We start from the raw sequence: 23,927 nt of genomic DNA, 5'->3' as shown, positions 1-23,927 counted from the left end.
ATTTATTTTTACCTAGAGCCTTGAGGAATTTTGAGACGACCCTGACTTATCAAGCATGTAGAGAAACTCTTTTAGGTAATTAACAAGGTTGGAGACTGTTATAAGCTTGTTTGCAAATCTAATTAACATGCATTAAGGCCAATAGGTGCTTCGATAACATCTGTAAATGAACTATGCAAAGTCATAGTTAAATAATTCTACAAATCATAAATTTAACTGTTGGAGATTGCTTGCAAATCTAATTAACATGCATTAAGGTCAATAGGTGCGCCGATAACATCAGTATATGAACTATACAAAAGTATAGTTAAATAATTTTACAAACAATAAATTTAACGAGGTTGGAGACTATTATCAGCTTGCTTGCAAATCTAATTAACATGAGGTCAATATGTGCTCCAATAACATCGGTAAATGAACTATACAAAGTCATAGTTAAATAGTTCTACAAACCATAAATTTATCTGTCTATGAGAAGGATTAATCAACTATACATAAACTTGAATTTCATCAATCAAGCTTTTACCTGAGTCCAGTTTTGACACAACAAATGGAGCCAATAAAAAAGTTTAAACTCAGCTTTTCTGTCAAACTCATTGATCCAGCAAAACCATAGATAGCTTATCCTCCTCTCAATATGGCACACCAAATTTCACATAGCTGTGATTCATTATTTGGAATTTCAACCAAAAAATGGTCGAGGTGCATTATTCATATTGATCGCCACAGTTTAGGTTAACCGAACTTTAGGTTAAATCAAGATTCGGGAGGGGAGGGATATAAAGGGAGCCGTGTAACTGACTAAATGGCGCCTTCAATAAGGTGGTAATTACCAACTATCTATCATTTAATTCATATTAAAAAACGAATTGATTTTTTTAGTTGAACTAAGCATTTGAAAACTTTGACTAAATTTAGAATTAATTTATTATTAATTGAATCTTTTTATTTTTTAATAACAAATATATAGATTGGCATTCATATTAAATAACCCAAAGGCTTCTGTTCAAAAGTTAGTACTACATTTAGCGATTTAGTCCCAAAAAATGATACAAAACACTATGAAGGTCTAACCCTCATTCCCTTTAGGAATGTAAACGAGTCGAATCGAGCCAAACAGTATTAGGCTCGAGCTCGACTCGTTTAAGTTATATTCGGGCTCGAGCTAGACTATGAAGGTCTAACTCTCATTCCCTTTAGGAATGTAAACGAGTTGAACCAAGCCAAACAGTATTAGGCTTGAGCTCGACTCGTTTAAGTTATATTCGGGCTCGAGCTCGGCTCGAGCTCGAATCGAGCTTTTATCACAAGGTTCGAGCTCGGCTCGTTTTAGAATTTCAAACTCGCGAGCAGTTCGAGCTTGGCTCGTTATTAGCTCGATTATCAAAGTTAACGAGACTAACTCGTTAAGCGAGCTCGGGCTCGTTTTCGAGCTCGTTTAGAGCTCGTTTTTTTGCTCGTTTTAGAGTTCATTTTTTTGACTCATTTTAAAGCTCATTTTAAGACTCGTTTTAGAGCTCGTTTTTTAGCTCGGTTGAAGGCTCGTTTTTTTTGACTCACGAGCCTATAAACGAACATGTTTGCGAGCTCACGAGCCGAATATCCTTAAACTCGAGCTCGGCTCGATAAAACTGTCGAGCTCGAAATCGAGCTCGATAAGATAAACGAACGAACTCGAACGAGTTTTTTACCTACCGTTGATTCATTTACATCTCTAATTCCCTTTATAGCGGTCCTAAAGTTAGATAGGATACCTACCACATGATCGATGCACTACGAAGAGCAAATAGAAGCAATGGTTAAACTATAGTGCTAAGTAGATCAATCAAATTAGCAATGTCAAACATCAACAAGTTAGAAGCAAAGTGCTATGTGAAGTTGTTGTGGGCTATATATAATCGACATTAAGAACTTGCGAGGATATGGGGGAGAAGATGAGTACAACAAGCTGAATTGGAGGAAGTAACGACTACATTTTCTACCCCTTCCATCCTATGACTTGAACTACAGAACACCAGTTCCAATTCCCACGCCTCCTTTTAAATGAGATGTACATGTCGATACTGCAGATGCCCAATTATGCAAACGCTGAACAAGACATGGATACCCTTTTCCGCTAGCAGTGACATTAGCATTTTTTTCTTGCAAGATGAAGCAACACGATCAGATACTTCTTGTGGAACTAGGTTGAAGAGTAGAATGTGCTTCTTCATGATCCTTCCCTCTTCCTTCTTCATCCGTCATAATTATAAGCTTTTGTTTTTTCATTTCAGAGACCAAAGAACTCACACTTAGCTTCATGTCAAAGACACCCCATCGATGAACTGCACTCGACTTCCCTCTCACAGCATCCAATAGGACATTCAATTCGCTGATTTCATAGAGGAACAAAAATCTCTTCATACTCCAAGAGCATGAGCATAAGTTCTTTGCATGGAACAGGCAAGCAAACCGGTCTGGTGAACATACACAAAATGCGGCAGAAAGATGCAAATCATAGTGGCACATAAAGCATTCTCTTGTTCCCTCAGCATTGAAGTTGGTATCCATTTTCTGCGATCTAGAGGAGCAAAGATATTCTCTTCTTCTGCGTTCCATCTCAATGCGTGCCTAACCAACAAAGTAGTAGCTAGATAAGTATATTTAGGAACAGTAGTAACAACTGTTAGGCTTAGAGTCAAGATAACCTCGAGCGACTTTGCAAGGACTCCATCAAAAGCAGAAAAGTTTTTCCATCCTGTATTTTCAGAATTGGTTTCACCTAAAAATAATACATTCCACTGGGCTCTAACAGCTTCCCTTGCAGCTGCTAACAGCAGCTTGTCATGAGATATGGATACACGTTGTCTCTGTTCACAGTAAAGTTCTACGGCATTCTGACCATAGGGTAACCAATCAAGAGGAGCCACATTTACGGCTTCTACACAATTGAACCCGCAACTGAAACCAGAGTGATAAACTCTAGGAAAAGTGAGAACAAACTCTCCTGGATTCTGAACACACCGGTAAATAGGTACACCTTCCAATCTTAAGAGTGAGGGTGATAAATTGGTCACCTACAAAATCCAGAAGAATAAAAATCCATAACTGATAATCACTAGGTGAGAAATTTTGGCTATCTAAATCATTTTGCCAAGAAATATGATAAAGCTGTAGAAGATTCGAAAAGGAGAGAAAAAAGCACTTACACGACTGTGAAGCAAGTCAAGTTTTTCATCCAATGGATATGGCAGATGCTTCTTCATAGCATCTTCCAACTTGGAAGCATCTTTTGCAGGGACTCCGTACCAAATTTTGGGTGCACCGAGATGCAAGTACTTAAGCGAGTATAGATGATGGCCTTCGACATGCTGTGGGAAGAGGAAACAGACATAAGACGTGGGATAGAGGAAGTTTGTTTCTTGACAAGATAACATTAATGGATGAAAAAAAAAAAGCATCAAGTATACTTGACAACAAGCAACTTACCCAACAGAATGAGGAAAAACACATTCCTACATATAGCAATGGTACAATAATACCAGGAACATTTTTGCTTTCTAAGGAGAGGACAGAACCAGGAAGACGGGCCAAATTGTTTAAGTTCCAACCAGAATTCACATATTGGTCCTGAACTCTAACATATTGCGAAGAGGTTGATGCTTCAGGGAAGCCACTGCCGAAAACACTTGTGTCCAAATCAGCACCACAGAGCACCTAATTGAATGAACAATACCATGTAGAAGCAAATGACTCGGCAGACAAATTCAGCAAGATTTAATGTTTCTTAATGTCCTTGATAAAGCAAATTTTCTTTTATCAAGAATAAAAATTCAGTAGGTATGTCAATTGAGTCCATATTATAAAAAACTCAATCAACAAATAAACAAAAACCTTACACCTCATTGCTTACAGAAATTATTGAGAAAATAGAGCTCAAGAACATTGACCATTTTATGCTAAAGCAAGAGCATTAAAAAAAAAAAACCATAGCTTGTTATAAGAAATAAAGGAACTAGATATTGTATATTTGGAGAAGCACCTCAATCCCCTCAGTTGGTCTCTCTACGATCCGCCAATATTCACCTTCAATATCCTGTACTAGTGGTTCCAGTTTATCACTTGTTAAATCTAATTCTATGACCTTTTGAAAATATTGCTCTTTGAAATCATCTGCATATTTCTGAAATGATTCTAGAGTGAAATCAGGCCCAGGTTCAAAGCCAAACTTGTTACAATTGTTGCCATCTCTAAGTTGATTATTTTCTAGCATAATCTCACTAATGCTATCAGTTATTTTCTGAAATTTTTCCCTTTTTGTACTCATAATACCGTGGTTGCTTTTGATTTTTGATGAATGATGATTTTGAAGTTTGTCCACATGTTGGATGCAAGGAGAAAATTTTGAATTTAACCACAGATTTTTCCTTTTGAGAAGACAAGGTCGTCTCCAAGATGATGGTGGAACAATTCGACAAATTCCATATTTTTCAGCAATTGGACGTATCTTTGCAATATAATCCAGGGAGTCTTTAAATTCCTGTAAACAAGCTAACATAATCAGCCAAAACTAGATACATGGAAATGTTCAGATAACTAAATCACCAGCACAGGTTTTAGGATCCCATTACAGAAAATACAAACCTCTTCACTAGGATAATATACCGGAGCTTCATCAAGGACAAGCTCACATGCTTCTTTTGGACGCCATCTTGCTGTGACCTGTTATGAGACAAGGCCATCAATATATGCACAAGAGTGTTAGACAAGAAGAAAGAAGCAAGAATATAGGTAAAGATATCAAACTACCTCTTGACATGTTTTACATATGCTACATCCTCGAATAACCCCTTTAGGCAGGCATGTTGTTGAAAGCAAATCCTAGAAGACAGAAAAAAAAAGTACAAGTGAACTGGTTAAAGCTGTAAATAAACTCTTGATGACACTAAGTCAATGAATAGAGATTCCCTGAGCAAGCTACCAAGTTAGAGCAGTAAGAACATGAGTCATCTATTGTTTATCCTACCAGATGTTTCATTTTTTTCTCAATAATAATAGGACGCCCTCCTCCTTGATATAATCAAGTAGGTAAAAGCCAAGAGAAAAGCCTACACAGAGTTAGATTTCTACAAAAGAAAAAGGGAAAAATCAAGGTTTTCAACCAATAAAGGCACTTTATATCAGGTTCATTGTCAAGATAATTTATCAACATCATATCTTGCATCTACTGACCTGCTCATACAACTTGTGGCCCAACTCTTGATCTGAACTATTATTAAACTCATTGTAATGTAACCAGGGTCTATGATGAAACAAACTCCTATGCTTCTCATCCAGTATACTGCACCTTCCCTTGTAAGAAGTATCTGGAGTAACCACCCTGTCATCCTGTGCCCTTTTTAAGGTGAATGATGTAAGCGATGAAAAACCAGGAGGATTAGAAGGCATTCCATCAACAGCACCATCGACATGTGTTTCTACAGATTCTAGGGGAGAAAATCCAGGAGGAACTGGAGGTATTCCATCAGTAGCATCATCAGCAAGCGCCCCTACAAACTTTAGAGATGGAAAACCAGGAGGAACTGGGGGTATTCCATCAGTAACATAATCAAGTTGTCCGCCTACAGGTTTTGTTCCCATCGACACCAGAAGAAATTCATACTGGTAAAAATTTCATAGGTATATATTGGGAACATAACCTGCATAAGCATTGATTCATTAAAAGGTTTGAGTAATACCATTCAAAATCATAAAAATCTTGTTTATGAAACTAGATAAGCAATAAACTCAAGATAGGAGGATCAATGATCATTTCAACATGCATTATACTCACAGTAAGGGCAAGTATTTATGTATATTGCAAATATAGATTTCACAAAAAAAATACCTCTGAGCATTTCTTTGGGACAAACAAACTAATTGTAAATACTTTTATGAAGGGGAGCAAAAAATGCTAACTCAGAATTATGAAAATGATGGCACCTCTGAATTTTTCCAAAAAACTTCAATAAATTAAAACCATTGACCCAAAACTATGATCAATTTATACAAGTAAGAATTGAGGATAAATTGCAAGGTTTTATAAATCATATGCCAAATTCAAAAACAGGTGAAGCCAAAATCTAATTATGCTTATCAAATTGGCTTTTAATTTTCACCTTGAAAGAGAGATCAAGTCATGGTCATGGTAAACATACAACAAACTAAAAATGCCCGAACTAACAGACCATTTGCTTTTAGCCAGAATAAGTGAAGCGGAAAATTAGTGAAGATTATAATCAAGTTAATGAAGACCATAATCTGTTATGAACCTAGTCCAATCCCCAAAAGATCGAGGGCGGGAAGGGAATTGGTCTCAATGACTGAAAGTGGTGACCTACTTTTGGAAGATGAGGACCTGCCAAATTGACTAGGTAACTTGAACTCAGATAAATTGAAAGAGTAAAAGCTCTTGAAGGATGAAATAAGAAAAGGACTCAGCAAAGACTCAACTATCATTGTAGAGCTAGCCTAGATGCAAAAATGCAAAGACTTGCAAATCAATTACTACCAAATAAGTTGAAGGAAGACCAAGCAACCAAAAATGAGTTGTGATTTTTATCTATAAAAATTAAACATGATGTAGCATCAAGCATCAGAAAAATAAAGCAACAACAATTTAGTTTCTCTGTTTTCCTCAACTATCTATGATGTATACGCCATCCCCTCTTATCCCTCTATTTTCCCTCTCTCTCTCTCTCTCTCTCTTAATCTCTCTATTTGTTTGCTGTCTCTCCCTCTCACGTTCTGTCTCTCTACCCCTAATTTCAGACTCTCTCTAGATCTCTCGACATATGTATCCATCTCTCTCTCTCTTTCTCTATTGCCTTCCCACAGAAGTCGATCCCCTCCACCAGCACACTGCACCACAGCTGACACCCGCGGCGTCCACCATTCTTTGCCGCTGCTGCCCACTCAACTCACCGTGACTCTAGCCAACTTGTCCTCATTGCTGTACATGGTTCGATCCGTCGAGACCATAATAGAATCGTACTAATTTTCGGGTACAGAACATCCCAGAGATTAGTAAAATGCCCAGAATAGACGCAGATCAATGATGAACACAAATCCAAACCCTAAAACCAATGAATAATGAGAAATACAAAAGTGAACAATCCAACCCCTAATATACACTGCCCAGAGGGGTCAGAAACCAAAATACAGGTGAAAACAAGGTGAAATTACTTACCTGGATGTCTTAGCGAAGAGATCAATCCAGAGCGCAGATATAGCCTGGACACGGAAGGGTGCAGAGGAATCTGTGGAGAAAGAATTCCGAAGATGTGCACAGAGACGGGGACGACGTCGTCGCCTCGTCGGGGCAGTGGCCACACGGGGATGGCCGGAACTCGGACGCAAGCGGAGAGGAACCGGCGAGCTGCGCGGAAGGGAACGAGCGGTTTAACGAGAGAGACGTAACTTGCTTACTTGAGTGGAAAATAGGGAAGCAGGAACGAAGAGTTTTCGCTGTTTACCAGGATACAAGTAAGAGAATGAGAGAGTTATAAATGTAATTACATTAATTTTAAATATTTTTTTAGTCCGTCTTTAAATTATACACTAGTTTTATAAATCATGAACTGTTAAATAGTTAAGACTTAAGAGATGAGAGATATTTATTTTTTTTAATTAAACAAGAAGTTATTGCACGAGCTTGATTACTTTTCTAAATAAAAAAAAAGGGCCCGCTGTTTCAATTGGGCCTTTGATTTTTTTATACTCTTTTGAAACCGCACCGCGTGACCGCGGCCTGCCTTCGCATCGCCGCCACGAAACCTCGGCTGCCGGTTGCGATCTGTTCTTCCTCTCCGCCGAGGTCCGTCTCGCTTCCGATGGTTTGCCACGCCTTCGCCTCGCCACTAGTCCCTTCACCATGGCGCGGTCATAGTGGCAATGGAAAGCATCTCTCGGGTATTTTTCGAGTTCCATTCGTTTGTGAACTTGTTTTCTTCTACTTGTTGCTTGTTCTTTCTTTACACTTGCTGATCGGTACATACTTTTGCAATTTTTTTATTGTTCTCCATTCCTTCTTTATATAGTCGAATCGATACTTTTTTTATTAAGACCTCAAATAGTAATTTTCAACACCAGTAATTTCACAAGGACTCCTGAAATAAAGAAAATAGATTATCTGATAATCTCCTACGATTGTTTCCAGATTCATCTCCTCTATTTCCCCTAATAATAATGATATAATTCCGTTTGGTATGGGTCCATATGTATATTTCATTATATACTGTCGCAATCACTATAATGCAACGTATATGTGAAATATCTTGAATCAAGTATTATTCCCCCAATCATCTTGTTTTTATAGTTTTTAACTTAGCTAACAAGACAAAATTTATCTGGCAAATTTATTTCTATAATATAGAGCGCTAAACCTCCAATGTAATAGAAAGCCAATTTTGCTATTTTAGCCGCTTACATGGAATTTAGTTAATTATTGTGACTCAACTTCTCATTAAACTTTAAATTTTAGGATGTTAATATCCTAAATATAAACTCTGAGTGAAACTCTAGTAACTTTGTACAGGTACATTAAATCCTTCAGTCTTCATTTCTTTTGTTCAAGTAGCAAATTGATCCTCACCTTTTCATTGTTTCATATTTATCACTTAATTATGTACATTGAAGAAAAGATATCCTGCTTTGTATAATATTACTGCTATTGCAATGTAACAGTGCCAATATTGTTTGCTGGTTTAAAGACCGATAAATTCCTCCAAATTATACTAGAAGGAAAACATGATTAAATGTGTTTTCCCCCACTTCCAATATAACATGAATAGTTTCTTACACTAAATAATATGTGAATGAATTTTCGAGTCCAAGAAAGCCTCTGTGGTGGCCATGGAAATACCACATGTGAATGAATTTGTTACAACTTATTTTACAATTTGAAGAACTTAATTCACACTACTGTCAATACATTTTCCTTTCTCTGACTATTTCAGGTGTTGTTTTTGTCACACATACAAATCCAACCCCAACTTCTTTCCCCATGTTTTTATTTAATTTTAGAATCAGACTGTCTCACAGAATCATAAAGGCCATGACTGAATACTGATGTTGCATGCCAAAAGTCTTCCAAACCTATGTTCAGGAATTAGATGTTGCCTACTGCATGGTTGACCACTGGCAGTGTCACCATGTTCCATCTCTGTTCTCTATTTGCAATTCTTCTGGTAAAACTATTTTGGAATATTTGCATATTGAACTTCTTTTACAGCCTGTTGAGTCAGCCTTATTGGTTTCATGCATAGATGATAGACATAATAATGTTGAATCATTGATCTTCAGGGAATTACTGATACAAGAATGTTCAGAAGCCATGACCTTTTTGAATCTAAATGACAAATGTAGATGCCAAAATTATGTTTCTTGATGAGTGCACATAATGCATAACCCTGTTCAGAAGCCATTACCTCTTTCTCTTATTGTAGGTCAGCGGAAATGTTAGTTTGCTGCCTGATGACAGAAACTTAGAAAGTTGAATCATATTATATGATTGGTAAGGGTAGGCACCAGTTGATGCTCTGACAAACACATTTTTCTTTGCATGCACAAAGAGTTGACATTTCATCTAAGTATATTATCCCTCAAGCTGAGCCTTTAAAAGTGTCAGGATCAATTCAATTTTTAGTCTAATACTCTCCTTTCACTTAGCTTCTTTACCTCCAAATAGAAGCTAATAACTAATAATAAAGTCAATTAATCATAATATTTTGAGTAACAAATTACAAAAATATAATCAACATCTCAACTCGATCAATTTTATACTTTATTGATACAAAAATGACCGTTGTGCATTAAAAGGGAACATTTGTTATAGTAGCATCCTAGAAAGATCAATCTGTAATTTTGTAAGGCCCAAATCACATGATGTTCTCTTTTTTCCTTTCTGCTTTTGCATTTCTTCATCACGGTCAATTCTCAAATAACTATTTCCATCAATCCTAGCTAATCTATTGTGTCTGGTGACTCTAGTTTAATCCAAAAAATTGGTGATTTGCAAAATATCGGGCTTCCAATAGACTTAACGGAAAGAACTATTTGAAATGGTCTCAGTTGTTCATACATACCTCAAAGGCAAAGGGAAACTTAACCATATCCTTGGGACATGACCTGCCATGATTGATCCAATTTTTGAGGCATGGGATGAAGAAGACTTTATGATTATGTCTTGGTTATGGGATTCTATAGAATCATCCATCAGTGATACATGTATGTATCTCTCTACTGCTAATGAAATTTGGGACTACATTATCCACACTTGCTCAATGACCATAATGTTGCCCAAGTTTATGAACTCAAAGTCAAAGTGGGTGCTACTAAGTAGGGAGATAAATCAATTACTGAATATGCCACAATTTTACAAAATCTATGGCATGACCAAGTAATTGAGATGCAATGTGCTGCAGATGCTGTTGTTTTGAAGAATCTTATTAAAAAGGAGCGTGCATATGTTTTTTTTGGCACACTTAAATCCTGAATTTGATCAAGTTTGGATCTAATTCATTGGCAAAAATTGCATACCATCCCTAGCATAGGCGATCTCTCTACTCCCGGTTGATCCTCCTCCCCAAAGATGGGCTAAATAAAAAGAAGTTTATTTTTTTGGAAATATTCACCTGACCCCTAGCCTTAGCCTTCAAATTGTCCTCCATGTACCAAAATTGTCTGCCAACCTTGTTTCCATTCAAAAACTAACTATTGAACTTCATTATTATGTCATTTTTTCCTCTTATTGTGTTTTCCAAGATCAAGACTCAGGAAGGAGGATTGGACTTGCTAAGGAACATAGTGGTCTTTACTACCTTAAATCCACTAAGAAGAATAATTTGTCTTTGTCCTTTCACAATTCTTGCAATAAAGGCAACATTTGGTTGTATCACAAACATATTGGTCGTCCCTCTTTTAGAGTTTTAAAGGTCATGTTTCCTCAATTTTTCAAGGATTGGATGCTTCTGAATTTGATGTTTGCGAATTGGCAAAACATTCTCGTACCCTTTCCTATTAGCAATAAAAGAAGTTTTATTCCCTTTCATTTAATTCATAGTGACATATGGGGTCCTTCTAATATTCCCAATATTTCTAGGACTCGATGATTTGTCTTCTTAATTGATAATTGCACTCAAATTACATGGGTGTTTCTCCTCAAATAAAAAATCTGATTCAAAATCAATTTGGAGTAAAAAGTCAAAAGCTTTAGAACTGATAACGCTAGAGATTACTTCAACCAAACCTTGCCCTCCTATTTCCAATCCTAGGGGATTATTCATGATTCTTCTTATGTTTATAACCCCAACCGAATGGAATAACATAAAGAAAAAAATAGACATTTACTCAACACTACTCGTGCCATTCTTTTCCATGACAATGTCCCTAAATCTCATTGGGGAGAGGCTATCTTTAGTGCCACATACATAATAAACAAACTTCTCTCACGTGTCTTAGACAACAAGAGTCTCATGCAACTCCTCAACATTTTTTATCCTCATTTTCAAACCACAAATGAACTTACTCCTAAGATTTTTGAGTGCATTGCTTTTTATCCATATCCACGGTCCACTTTGAGGTAAAGTAGACCCTCGTGTCATCAAATGTGTCTTCCTTGGATACTCATCCACTCAAAAGGGTACAAGTATTATCTCAAAAGTTTTACCTCTCGATTGATGTTACTTTCTTTGAACATATTCCGTTCTTCTCCAAGTCCTATCCTCGGGGGGAGATTTTAGTGACAAAAGATAGCACTTGTGAGTCATTTCAACCCATTAACAATCTTGATCTTCCAACTACTCAAGTCCGTACCAAATCACCTTCTATTTCTATTCCATCTAGTGAGTCTCTTCCAAGTGTTTCTTATGATACTCTAAGTATCCCTCAAGTGTATTCAAGGAGAAAGATTGCTCCAGAAGCAATACAAGTCCAAGAATCTCAACCACAAACCTCAAACCCTAATGTTGGGATCATGGTAAGATCTGAACCGCCTTTACAACCTACTGAATCATCCACTGACCTAATAGATAGCCTTGACCTTCCCATTTTTGTTAGAAAATGTACTAGAGAATGCACCAAACACCCTCTCTACCCTCTATCTTGTTAGGACTTGTGTGAGCTAGAGGGAGGGAAGGATCCATTTCTCACTCAGTTCCCATTATGAACACACTCATTCTCGAAAACTTTCTGAAGGTGAAGAAACCTCTCACAATCTCGTTCTTACAAGAACACAACAAGCAAAACAAAATACACAAGCAAATGAAAGAAAATGAACTTTACATATGAAATCTTTGCTTTGAACCTTGCTTGTTGCTTTGAATAGCCTCTTGATGGTTGAAAATGCAGCAACACTTTACTTCTCACCTCTCAAGAACTGACTACTTCAAATCTTCACGAACCACCCTTTTTAGGGTTGCTTTCGGGGATGCTTCCCAATTGATAGGCACGTTAAATTCGACCGTTCAAACCTGCAGAACGACTCTTTTTTCGCCTGACCAATCGATTGGTGAGCTTCAATCAATTCTAAAGGTTTCTATTCTCTCGAAAAAACACTTCCAATCGATTAGCTCAATCGATTAACAAGGTTGAATCGATTAGGCCAATCAATTTAGCAGCCTCTGTTTACTCACACAACTTGTGCATCGATTACCTCAATCAATTACCTTAAGCCTCAATCAATTGCTTCAATCGATTCCAGACTCTACTTAGCTCCTGAGATTTGCTCTCAATCGATTGAATTAATCGATTACTTTGGGCCAATCAATTACACCAATCGATTGACCAACCCTAAACTCTGAATTCGAGTTTAGGGTTTGCCAATCAATTGGTAACCCTAAAGTCAGTCTTCTCAAAGGTTGAATTCGTGTTTTGCATGGTATCCGATTGCCCTCAACCTACTAAGACATCTATAACCTACTAGGACTTTCTTTACCAAACATCTAGTCATCTGTGACCTGTTGGGACTTCCCGTTCTCTAGCATCTGGTCAATCTTGACCTGCCAGAGCTTCTTTACCAAGTATCTGGTCAACCTTTGACCCACTTGGACTTTCCATCTGTGCCAAGTGTTCGGTCTTCTATAATCCACTTGGACTTACTATACTGTGCTAAGTGTTCGGTGCTCCACGAACCACTTAGACTTAACCGTCTCATGCCAAGTGGTTGGTTCTCTATGACCCACTTCGACTTCCCTCTTGCAAATTCTCCGTTGGACTTCCAATCACCAAGTGTCCGGTCATCTGTGAGCCACTTAGATTTTTCTCTTGCCAACTTCCCATTGGACTTTCAATCATTAAATTTCGGTCCTTGGTGATTCACTTGGACTTTTCCCTTACCAACTTCTCGTTTGAGTTTTGATATTGTCAAGTATTCGGTCAACCTTGACCTACTTGACCTCTCTCTCACATATTGATCAAATATCGAAATCCAAGCTCCAGTCAACTCGAACTTGGTCAACCTTGACCCGAAGTCGATTGCATCAACAAATCTCACTATGTTTCTCTTAAACATTTATCACCAACCCACAAAAGATTCATTGTGAGTCTAAATACCATGACTATTTCTAGGCATTGTCAAAAAGGGAATGGAGGGATGCTATGAGGGAGGAAATGTATGCATTAGAAAAGAATAAGATATGAGAGGTTGTTGAGAGACCAAAGGGGAAGAACATATTTATTGTGAGTAGATTTTCACACTAAAATACAAGGTAGATGACTCCCTTGAGAGATATAAAGCTAGGTTGGTGGCAAAATGTTATACTCCGACTTATGGTGTAGATTATCATGAGACATTTATTCTAGTTGTAAAAACGAATATTGTCATAGTTCTACTATCTTTGGCTACACACTTTAACAGGCAACTCCTAAGGTATGATATGAAGAATGCATTTCTTCATAGAGATTTAGATGAAATTTATATGAACCTCCCACTAGGATTTGTGGGGGATACTGGTAATAGAGTATATAAACTAAGGAAGACTCGTTATGGTCTAAAACAATCTCCTAGGGCATGGTTTGGAAGATTTACAAAAGTCATTAAGAAGTTTAGGTATAACCAAAGCTAAGGGGACCATATTCTCTTTGTTAAGCAGTCAATATTAGGGAAGGTGATGGCTCTTTTAGTCCATGTAGATGATATCATTGTAATTGGAAATGATGAAAAGGAAAAACATGATCTAAAAGTAGAAATTGATAGAGGAGTTTGAAATAAAGGAACCGGGCAAACTGAAATACTTCCTTGGTATTGAGGTAGCATACTCTACCAAATGAATTTTTATTTCTTAGTAGAAGTAATGACTGATATGTTAGCTGAAACAAGGAACATTGCCGATTTCTAGTTCAATGGATCCAAATCACAAGATAAGAGAAGCTAAGGAAGAACCAATTGCTGACAAAAGAATGTATTAGAAATTGGTTGGTAGATTCATATACCTTGCTCACACTCGTCTATACATAACATATGTTGTGAGTGTAATCATCCAATTCATGCATGATCCAAGAGAATTTCACCTTCAAAATACTTACAAAGTATTACATTACTTGAAAGACTCTTTGGAAAAGGGAATTTTGTTTAAGAGAAATGAAACACTAGCTTTAGAAGCTTACATAGATGCAGACTATGCAGGTTCTCTAGTGAAAAGAAGATCAACTACAAGATATTGTACTTTCCTTAGTGGTAATTTGGTGACATGGAGGAGCAAGAAGCAAAATGTGATGGCAAGATCATGCATAGAATCAAAATTTAGGGTCATTGCTCAAGGGTTATGTGAACTACTCTGGTTGAAGATTATTTTTGATGATTTGAAAATCAAATGGGAATGCCCCATGAAACTCTATTGTGATAATAAGTCATCTATCAATATTGCTTATAATCCTATTCAACATGATAGGACTAAGTATATTGAAATTGATAGACATTTTATCAAGGAAAAATTAGAGCAAGGATTAGTGTGTATGTCATATGTCCCTTCTAAATTATAATTGACTGATGTGTTAACAAAGAGACTAAAAAGTTCTAGATTTCATAATCTTATAGTCAAGATGGGAACGAAAAACATCTATTTCTCAGCTCGAGGGGGAATGATAAACAGTTGTGAATAATTTGTATAGAAATAAACAGTTGTTCACAAGAATAAACAACTGTGAGCATAGAGTAAGAAATCTCTTAAATTAAGAGATTTAGTTAGAAAGACATCTTTTGAAATAATCAGTTTCCTATTCTCTCTTTATTGTAATTTTGTATATAATACTAACTATTCCCATTGTGTAAGTGGAGAACTTTTCCACGTCAATTCTTTCCACAATATTCAACATTAAAATTAATTTTTTCATGTCTGTTAATATATAACTTGATTACCCTTCTCTCTCTCTCTCACACACACACACGCATGCATCATTTAATCTCGACCTCGTGGGTCATCCGAGATGGCATGGGGCGGGAGTTGCTGCAATGAGGCCACCGGGTCGAAACTCAGTGGCAGCGGGGGAATAAATCCCCTATCCCTGTATCCCACCCGGTCCGTCCCATGTTAGCTCGGGTGCTACGATTTACCTCCCTCACAATGGCCGTGAGTCCGGTCGGTGGGGGCCCTAGGGGCGAGGGTTTCGCCTTTTTGCTGCAATGCATCATTTAATCTCCTTTCTATGATCAGCAAATAGAATTGTTTAGGATGTCATCGAAAGACAATTATCTCTTGTCTCAACTTTTTCTGGATGATACCATCTGAGATAGGTCTTGTCTTGGCCAGTACCAGCAAACAAAATTCTGATAAGATGAGTGGATAATGGATATCTACTGGAAGACGACATTGTTCTTAATGGATGTGATTTAATTTGTAACCCTTCTCAATTTTGGTGCAGGTGATAGATGGGGTTGCCTGTTTAGTGCAGAATGAACGCATCACATGGACCAAGACTACAACACCATGGAGCTACATTGATCAATTTTATTGCGTTTGAGGTTTGGCAACCCAAAATCATAGTAACTCCAGCATTTCAAAAGCGGAGCTGTCAGTTTTTCCCATTCCAGATCTTAAGCTAAACTGCAGTCTAATATATGAGAACAGAAATGGGCTGGTACAATTTATCATCTTCTAAAGGATGATTTAGTTATTATACTTTATTTGACATATGTTAATCATTTTTATCGCTATAATATACTTGATATTTTTGGATACCAATCTCATGTCTGCATATCTCTACCTCACAGATAAAACGAGCTATTTATCCCATTTATTTAGGATTTCCTATGAGTATCTTTTTCTTTCTGCTGCGATTTTTTTTGGTTTGGTTGCTTGTTTTCCTCAATACACATACCTTCGTTATTCATTTTGTCTAATTAACAGTGATAAGTTTTAAATCTCCAGAACAAGATACAATTGGGCTTGGTTTTACTATTGACAATGAACAATGAGAAATTTCATTGCTGTTCTAAACAAATCATAAGTCTGGATTCATGGCTCATATATATATATATATATATATATATATATATCCTGGCCTTGAGTTCTATAGGGTTAAGAAAAGTAATTAAAACCAGGCCATTCTGGGCCCTTGTACATTTGATTTTGAGCCATCAACAATACAAAAGATGGCAGAGTTATGTAGAGAGAGAGACGAAAAAGAAAGTATTATGGTGGGACTAAATTAGTTATAATTATTGTAAAAGTTTACTCTGCGCTCTGCAATAACTCTTTTTCTTTTTTAAAATCTACTTTTTTGTTCTGCTCCTGACGCTGAAGAAAGAGAAGACAGATGAAGGCATCAGGTCGCCATGACAACTCAAATAAGTTAATTATTGTTTTAGCGGCGTTTAAAGAAGAGCACACCTATTTTTATTAAATGTCTAAAGAGAGATGATATTTATTTTCTAAAATATATTTTGCTCTTCCTGTCTAATTAGTTGTCGGTTAATGTCCTACAAATGTTTTTACCCTAAAAATGTTTGATGGTTGCAGGGAGTTTAAAACTAGGAATTGTCTGGGATATAATGGTGGTTTAAAGTATTTAATAGCCATATAATTAAGCCTAGATTCAGCGAACCACCAAGCTAAACTAACACGTCCTTTGATAAAAACCAATATGATGCTTTTAAGTATTATGTAAAATCAAACCTTTATTTTGTTTTTCAATGTTGCCTTTTGTAAACTTAAATAATGGTGTTTAATTTGTTCTTTGTTCAATTTTTTTCCTTTCTATCCTTCTTTCTCTCTTTTACTAGAGCAGATGTGATGAAGCAAAAGGCGAAGCACGGGTGGCTCCTCTCGTCTCCTCCTCCACGAGCGTCGATGGCGACCACTCGCTCGCCCCCCGGCATTCAAGGCAATGTACGAAACGTTACCTTATCTTTCACCTCTCTTCTTTTCTTGTGAATATCTATTCACTGTCACCGTGCTACTGTGGCATGCATGCATGCATGGTCCACTGTTAATGCATGGAGTTTACGTGGGACGCCGAGCCCGGGCAGCTCTCATCTTCCCAATCATAAAGCAATGGAGTGCAATATCATTTCCCTGCCCCCCTCGGTTCCCGTGGCGCTGTTTTGGCTGCTTTCCATTCATTACTGCCCTCTCATTGGTCCTCGTGGTGCGACTGGACCAGAAAGGGACCCCCCTGTGCCATTCTTTGTGCTGTTCCTTCTCTGGTACGTCCCTGTCTATCTGTTGGCTAGTAGTGTCTTTAACTGAGAACTTCTTTTGAAAAATGCATGAATGAGAGCAGCAAGATATTATCTACTTGTTTTTTTTTAATCCACATATGGACTTGGATTAACCTTGTTTTGTATTTTTTCTTGAAAATTCAAATATCAGCAGATTTTACTTGTTGTTTTATAGACAATCTAGATATTTAAGTTTTAAAAAAGAATTCTAAAATCATTATTCAAGTTTCTTACCCCTTACTTTTGCTTATAGCATAATGCTTTGCTTAAACTTGGATTTTAATCTTGCAAGCACATTTGTAAATTAGTTTGTACAGTGAAAAAACGCTTATGAATGACCTTAAAATTGAGTTCCAATTCAGCTTGTGTGCTTCTCTTTACTTTATTTTCTATTTATGGGTTGTGGTGAAAGTCTCTTCGCTGAGAACTCACTGTCCTCCAAAACACATGCAGGAAGCAAGGTTCGCATTCCCAAAGGGATGCAATCACTTGAACCCTGAGTCCTTTGACCTCTGACTCCAAAAGTATCACCACTTTGACAAAGAGACCAACCTACACTACACTACACCCGCACATAGCTTACTATGCTCAATGTTGACCAAACATCCACTTAAGGTTGACTAGCCGCTACTTCATTTTGACAAATAATTTCTCAGCCAAACGGAAAGTAGTAACACAAAAATGTGGAGAAAAAAATATATATAAAGAAGAGGAAGAGGTGGTGAAACCAAGGCATGTATATACATAAAAAAAATTGGATGGGTCTGCTCAGTGAGCAGAGCAGCTCTGGTGTCAATTCAAAGCAGCAACACAAACAGGCAAAGAGAAGAGAAGAGAGAGAGAGACATAGAAAGCAGACTTAACGCTACTGCTCTCTCGCTGTCTTTAGTTGCTGAAAAATATATTGCTGCAGCCAAGAAAGAGGGGAAGAAGGACAAGAAATCTAGAAATAGTGAAGGCTCTTCAATAAAAGCATGCTAGTTTTTTGATTGTTTGTAGATGTACTGATTCAATAAATATAGATGTACCAGTTTAATAAAAGTATGAGAATCAATTTAAAGGATATAAATATTTACATTAGATTATAAATGCACTAGTTTTATATTCTAAAATGTATATACCAACTTACCAATTAAGTAGAGGTAGATCTACCAGTTAGTAGACGTGTACAAGTGTGAAGTAAGATCAGCTTGTAGGTGCGTCAAATTTTGTATGTTAAAGTTTAATTGACATAGGGGTGCGTCAGTTTGATAGATTCGAGTGTTTTTTTTTTCAGTTTAAAGTTGCACCATTTAAACAGACATAAGTTGCATCAATTTAAGTGTACTGATCATTGTTTTTAGCTTGGAAGCTCACGATCAATAAAGAAGAAAAGGTTAGATTTACTTTTAGTGCTGTCAGAAAAAAAGAAATACATGTGGGATCTAAAGAATCTGTTAAAAGGTGTAATAAATATTGATATAGCACAGTATTGACTCTGGAAAGAGAACTTTTTTTTAAAAAAAAAAACAGCTGAGATAAAGAAGCAAAAAGGTAGCTTTATTTCGTTTAATTGATTTTATCCGTGAAACATTGCACTGCTGCTTTAAAATGTGTATGCTTTTAGAAATTCCTTTACCTGCTTTAGTTTGCTTTTTTTTTTACTTTTACTTTTAGCTGAATATTTTCAATCAATCAATTATTGATTGCTTAATGAATTTGGAGATAAAATGTCTTCGGTGTATATTCCTAATTATGAAAAAAGAATGTCGAGCAGGAGCTAGTTAGCAGTCAATAATGTCAACATGATATAAGGGCCCCGAAAAAATCATTTGCTATGAAATGGGAAAAGAAACAAGGAGCAGTGAGTGATCTTTTGGAACAAAAGCATGCATTCTGAGTAAAGTAATGAAAGGCTGAGATGGTCAAAGTGTCTGACATATTTATACGCAACTAAGGGAGCACAACCACATGAAGAAAGCCAAAGTTTACTGTGCCATAGTCTCCCTTTTTGTTCAAGTTGTGTCATATGTAAGGGTGTAAATTGATAGTTCCCTGACGGCCAAACCCAAGTGCCTCTGTGTGGGTGTCAACAGGTCATGCTCGGACGGATGACTCAGGCACGACTTGACCTGTGATACCTTGGGTTAACTCAGTAGGTCATGGACTAGAGTCACGCTGAGTAGAACCATTTAAGTGAGTTTGAATTGATAGAGAAATGGGTAGAGAATCTAGGAGGGCAGTTCCCAATAATTAAGCAGGTTTGCCGATATTTCGGCATTCAGTTAGATTATTATTCATCAAATTGTTCATAAAGGCAAATATTTATATCATTATCGAGACTAAGACTAAGACTTGTGTACAAGTCAAATACTTCTTGGTGATTCTTCTGACTCTACCAGTTGAAGTATTTCTGGGGTCATGTTTCATGCTCAAGTCAAGTAAAATGTGACTTGAATATTTGGTGCTTGTTCGATTTAGTCTGTTAATCTTGTAAGCGTTCCATTTGTTTGCTATGACTGATAATTAACATGCCTAATGCATCAACCGAAGCCATTCATCTAATTCTCACATATAATTAAACTTGAAGCCATAAAGTTAAACTGTTGGAGACATCGTAACATGAGACAATTAGTTCAAATAGGATAATAGTTGTAGGCAACAATGATATCATGCTTGCATATTGAAAAGACTTGATGAACTTTGACCATGGAATCAATTGATGATGTTCCCAATGTCTCAACCACTAAATGTGCTCGAATGTATTTCAAAACCTTGTGCTTTTCCCTATGTGAACCATAAATCTTGTGTTTTGGATCTTTCATTGTTGGTAAGTTCCAAATTTGCCTTTTTTATGCCAATTTATTTATATTAAACTTAACCCAAACTTTGAAATAAAGACAATTTGCCATGCAAATGTGAAGTGGTTTGACTTGGTTGAGGTAGTTCTAGAGTCAATATGATAAGTTTTATGCATGATTGATTTTCGATATCATGATTGCTTCATTGCAACCATGTTTATTTTTTGTTTGAAAAAAGATCTTTCTCATTTGATGAATCTCTTTTAGTGAACACATGCAGATAACTTTTAAATACATATTTGTCTTTCATAGCAATGGGACCATTAAATTTATAGTACATTGTATATTTACTCATTTATTAAATTTATATGGATCTATTACATTCATCCACCCTAAGAAAAATTTACAAATTAGTCATTATTTTTTTAAAAATAGTCCCTTATAATTTCACTTTTTTAGATGCTTTATCACATGTCTCCCTTTTCTTTCTTGGGAGAATATAAAGAAGGAAAAAAAAAAGGCAGATCAAGACATTGCATTCATGAAAACATTGAACCAACCTTAGTTTTTACCTTTTTTTTTTCTCACATACACATATAACATAAATATGGACTAGTAATGATTAAATATAGTGGTTTAAAATTTAGAAGAGTACAAGGACAATCAATCTCTCTCTCTCTTTTTTCTCCTCTTTGTCTTGTGGCTCAGTTGCCTCCTTGTCTCTCTTTCTCTTTGAACTCTTTATTTGACAATGAACAGGACTACTTTTACACTTTTTAAGTAGGTCATTGTCCCCTCCCCAAAGAGAACTCAAGATTTGGTTGACTCGAGCTCCATGTCTCCGACACACACGATGAGTTTAATTCTGAGCACATTTCCAAGCTTTTCGATTGTGTGTCCTTTAATGACTTCAGACTCTTTGTGAGGGATTCACAAGGTATGCCAGTGGAGGAGCCTCCATTACTGCAAATGATTTATCACATCAAATCTTAATTATATACCGTTATATCTATTCATGCAAGTAATTCTAAATAAAAACAAAATATAGCAACCTCATCTCATTATGCATTGGCAAAAGCATAAGATTGGCACACCTTTCTCACTCTAGTTTCTTTCTTAATGTTTTCGGAACTATTCATATGAATCTTATCATGATGAAGAGCGATTCACATGCTCAATATTGCTCACAAGTGCCGGGACACAAGGAACAATTAAAGCTATAAGATTTAATTGAACTGTGGAGAGCAATGGTGGAAAGTTAAAGGACCAGAGAGATAGCATGGCATGGAAAGGCAATTCCCACACTCATCACCGTGTACTCCTTGACTTCATTGAGAAGCAATTGCCTACAAAGCTTTAGCTCCATTTTTTTGGTCATATTTGAATTAATTAGTAGAGATGATAATAGATTTGTTTATAATTAACTAAAGCTCATATGCTTGAATTATAGGCATTGATAACCATACATTTAAATGCATATTTTCAAGTTTTTAAGGTCACATTCATAAATATATACATGTTACATGCAATTTTTTTTTAGAGTTTTATAGAATATCCTAATACTTCTCGACTAAAAGAAAAGGTAATAAAGGTCAAAAGCAACACAGATATCAAAGCATGCAATCCTATTACCCAAAATAAAGTTTTGTGCATGCATGTCAACACTCACACTCTATCCATACTATGACACAATATTCCATGCCTTTTGACCATCTAATACTATTTTTCTTCACTTGAATTTTAATTATACATATTCAAGAATGAAAATATTTTGATCAGCTACTATTTCTCCTCATGAAATGAAAAATAAATAAACAAAGTGGCTAAAAAAAACATGAATTAATTTACCACCTTGAGGAATTATTGCTCCATAAGCCATTATGAGTGACTCCATGATGTAATCCTAATCTCTGTGGATTTGGATTAATTTCAGGCAAATCATCATCACATATTTCTCCATTTGACCCGTTCTCAAATCCATCAGAGTGCCCTACAATTATATTTATATATAAATCAAATTAAAATATAAATTTGATGAATTTTCTTTTAAAAAAAACAAGCTGATGTATGTGTAAATATTACCTGAAGAAACTGCTGGTTTATCAGTGCTCTTCACTGTCCTGTACATCTACAAATTTACCATGTAAAATACAAGTTAATTTTGATAGTATTTATCAACAGTAATTATAAAATGAATTAAGCTTCTTTACAAACTATTTATTTATTTATGATCGAATAATGTATTATGTTTAATTACCTGCAAATGAGATTTGACATGAGCCAAGGTGAGATCCTTGACATCCATGAGCTCCAGTACTGCCTTGGGAGTGGCTCCTATAATTATTATTCGTTTAGTTTTTCAAATTAATTTCAGCTCATTTTCCTAATTATTATTTATTATACAGATGTTGCAAAGGTTGGAACCGCCAACCCAGCGGCCCCCTCACCCCGGCCCCACAAGTATGAGAGGGAGTAAATCACGGTGAAAGAGAGAGAGAGAGAGAGGGGGAAAAAATTGAAGACAAAGCAATCGTACTCTCGTGGCCTCCGAGCAATTCGACGGCGTGCACGAACCGGGCGTGGAGCGTCGTCGTCCACCGCATCCTCGGCGCCCTGAGGCTCCGCCTGGGGATCGCAGAGAGCATTCTGGCGGGCGACGATCTCGGGAGGAACCCTAATTGCGGAGCCGCGAAGGGGAATGCGATGGAGGGAGGAGAAGAATCGCACGACGGTCGGCGTCGGAGCGGTAGGAGAGAGAAGGGAGGCGGAGGGTTGTGGTAGATCGGAATCCCTCTTATCGGCTTACTAATTATATCACCAATGCTATCATTATAACCCCCTCTGCCTCCTTGGCGATGATGATGGTGGTGGCGATGGAAGGGGTGAGAAGAATAGGGGTGGCGGTGGAGATCAAGATGATTGCAATTACTGCTCATGGTTGCATCATGGTTGTCGGTGGCGGTGGCGATGGCGGTTGAGGAACAATCTAGAGGCCTCCTCCAAAACTCTAGCTCAGAGCTCTCGTCTCCGAGCTTAGGGTTCCTCCGAGTTGAAGCTCGAGAGGCCGTGTTTGGTGGACTAATTTGGAGAGATAAATCTGGGAAAAGCTCCATCAGTCCCTCTCTCTATCTCTTTTTGAGGTTTAGGGTTTAGATTTCTAGGGTTCGTGATGTGGTGGAGTAGGACTAATGGAAGGAGAAGGGAGAAGGGAGAAGGGAGAAGGGAGAAGGGAGAAGGAGGTAAAAAGAGGAGGGGAAGATGGTAAAATATATAAGAGGAGGAGGAGGGTTTGGACTTTGGAGTGGGGGAAATAATTTAATGTGGAATTTAATATTTTTGAGCGAGAAAATGACACATCATATGTGTCTCCATGCAATGTGTGTGAGTGGTGTTAAGATGGATAATAATAATAATAATAATAATAATAATAATAATAATTTATTTTAAAAGTTTAGAAAGTAAATATCGAGAAT

The 23,927-nt window shown here is 36.8% G+C and overlaps 2 protein-coding genes and 1 long non-coding RNA gene across 5 annotated transcripts; 1 reads left to right on the top strand and 2 right to left on the bottom strand.

Moving 5' to 3' along the window:
* Positions 1-1,787: 1,787 nt before the first annotated feature.
* LOC121982407 (putative lysine-specific demethylase JMJ16) lies at positions 1,788-7,488 on the bottom strand. Its single transcript, XM_042535449.1, has 9 exons — positions 7,208-7,488; positions 5,212-5,678; positions 4,789-4,860; positions 4,624-4,701; positions 4,022-4,519; positions 3,469-3,696; positions 3,189-3,350; positions 2,688-3,056; positions 1,788-2,610 (listed from the first exon to the last, which is right to left on the bottom strand). Exons 2-9 carry the CDS (start codon positions 5,617-5,619, stop codon positions 2,164-2,166), a joined length of 2,262 nt encoding a protein of 753 aa, XP_042391383.1. The 5' UTR covers positions 5,620-5,678; positions 7,208-7,488; the 3' UTR covers positions 1,788-2,163.
* A 235-nt stretch (positions 7,489-7,723) lies between these two features.
* Positions 7,724-17,838, top strand: LOC121983382. Of its 3 annotated transcripts, none has more exons than XR_006112471.1 (3): positions 7,724-7,929; positions 15,877-16,092; positions 17,237-17,838. It is a non-coding gene; the product is annotated as an uncharacterized LOC121983382 (long non-coding RNA). The 3 variants fall into 3 exon arrangements; XR_006112470.1 differs by having other exon boundaries at positions 17,242-17,836; XR_006112469.1 differs by lacking the exon at positions 17,237-17,838 and having other exon boundaries at positions 15,877-16,196.
* A 3,289-nt stretch (positions 17,839-21,127) lies between these two features.
* Positions 21,128-23,696, bottom strand: LOC121982406 (probable transcription factor KAN2). Its single transcript, XM_042535448.1, has 5 exons — positions 22,991-23,696; positions 22,712-22,788; positions 22,537-22,582; positions 22,306-22,444; positions 21,128-21,417 (listed from the first exon to the last, which is right to left on the bottom strand). The coding sequence occupies exons 1-5, from the start codon at positions 23,565-23,567 to the stop codon at positions 21,240-21,242; spliced, it is 1,017 nt and encodes a 338-aa protein (XP_042391382.1). The 5' UTR covers positions 23,568-23,696; the 3' UTR covers positions 21,128-21,239.
* Between the last annotated feature and the right edge of the window lie 231 nt (positions 23,697-23,927).

This window comes from Zingiber officinale, chromosome 5A (assembly GCF_018446385.1).
Source record: "Zingiber officinale cultivar Zhangliang chromosome 5A, Zo_v1.1, whole genome shotgun sequence".
NCBI classification, from domain to species: Eukaryota; Viridiplantae; Streptophyta; class Magnoliopsida; order Zingiberales; family Zingiberaceae; genus Zingiber; species Zingiber officinale.
Note: the sequence above shows the minus strand (reverse complement) of the source record. Positions and strands in the feature narration are given on the sequence as shown.

Excerpts from the sequence above, each read along its gene's own strand:
- LOC121982407 (XM_042535449.1), bottom strand. The coding sequence starts at position 5,619 with ATGGGAACAAAACCTGTAGGCGGACAACTTGATTATGTTACTGATGGA. Across the intron at positions 4,702-4,788 it reads TATGTAAAACATGTCAAGAG|GTCACAGCAAGATGGCGTCC; the intron begins GTAGTTTGATAT and ends GTCTCATAACAG. Across the intron at positions 3,351-3,468 it reads GTTTTTCCTCATTCTGTTGG|CATGTCGAAGGCCATCATCT; the intron begins GTAAGTTGCTTG and ends CTCTTCCCACAG.
- LOC121982406 (XM_042535448.1), bottom strand. The coding sequence starts at position 23,567 with ATGGAGCTTTTCCCAGATTTATCTCTCCAAATTAGTCCACCAAACACG. Across the intron at positions 22,583-22,711 it reads ATGTCAAATCTCATTTGCAG|ATGTACAGGACAGTGAAGAG; the intron begins GTAATTAAACAT and ends GTAAATTTGTAG. Across the intron at positions 21,418-22,305 it reads TGGAGCAATAATTCCTCAAG|TAATGGAGGCTCCTCCACTG; the intron begins GTGGTAAATTAA and ends AATCATTTGCAG.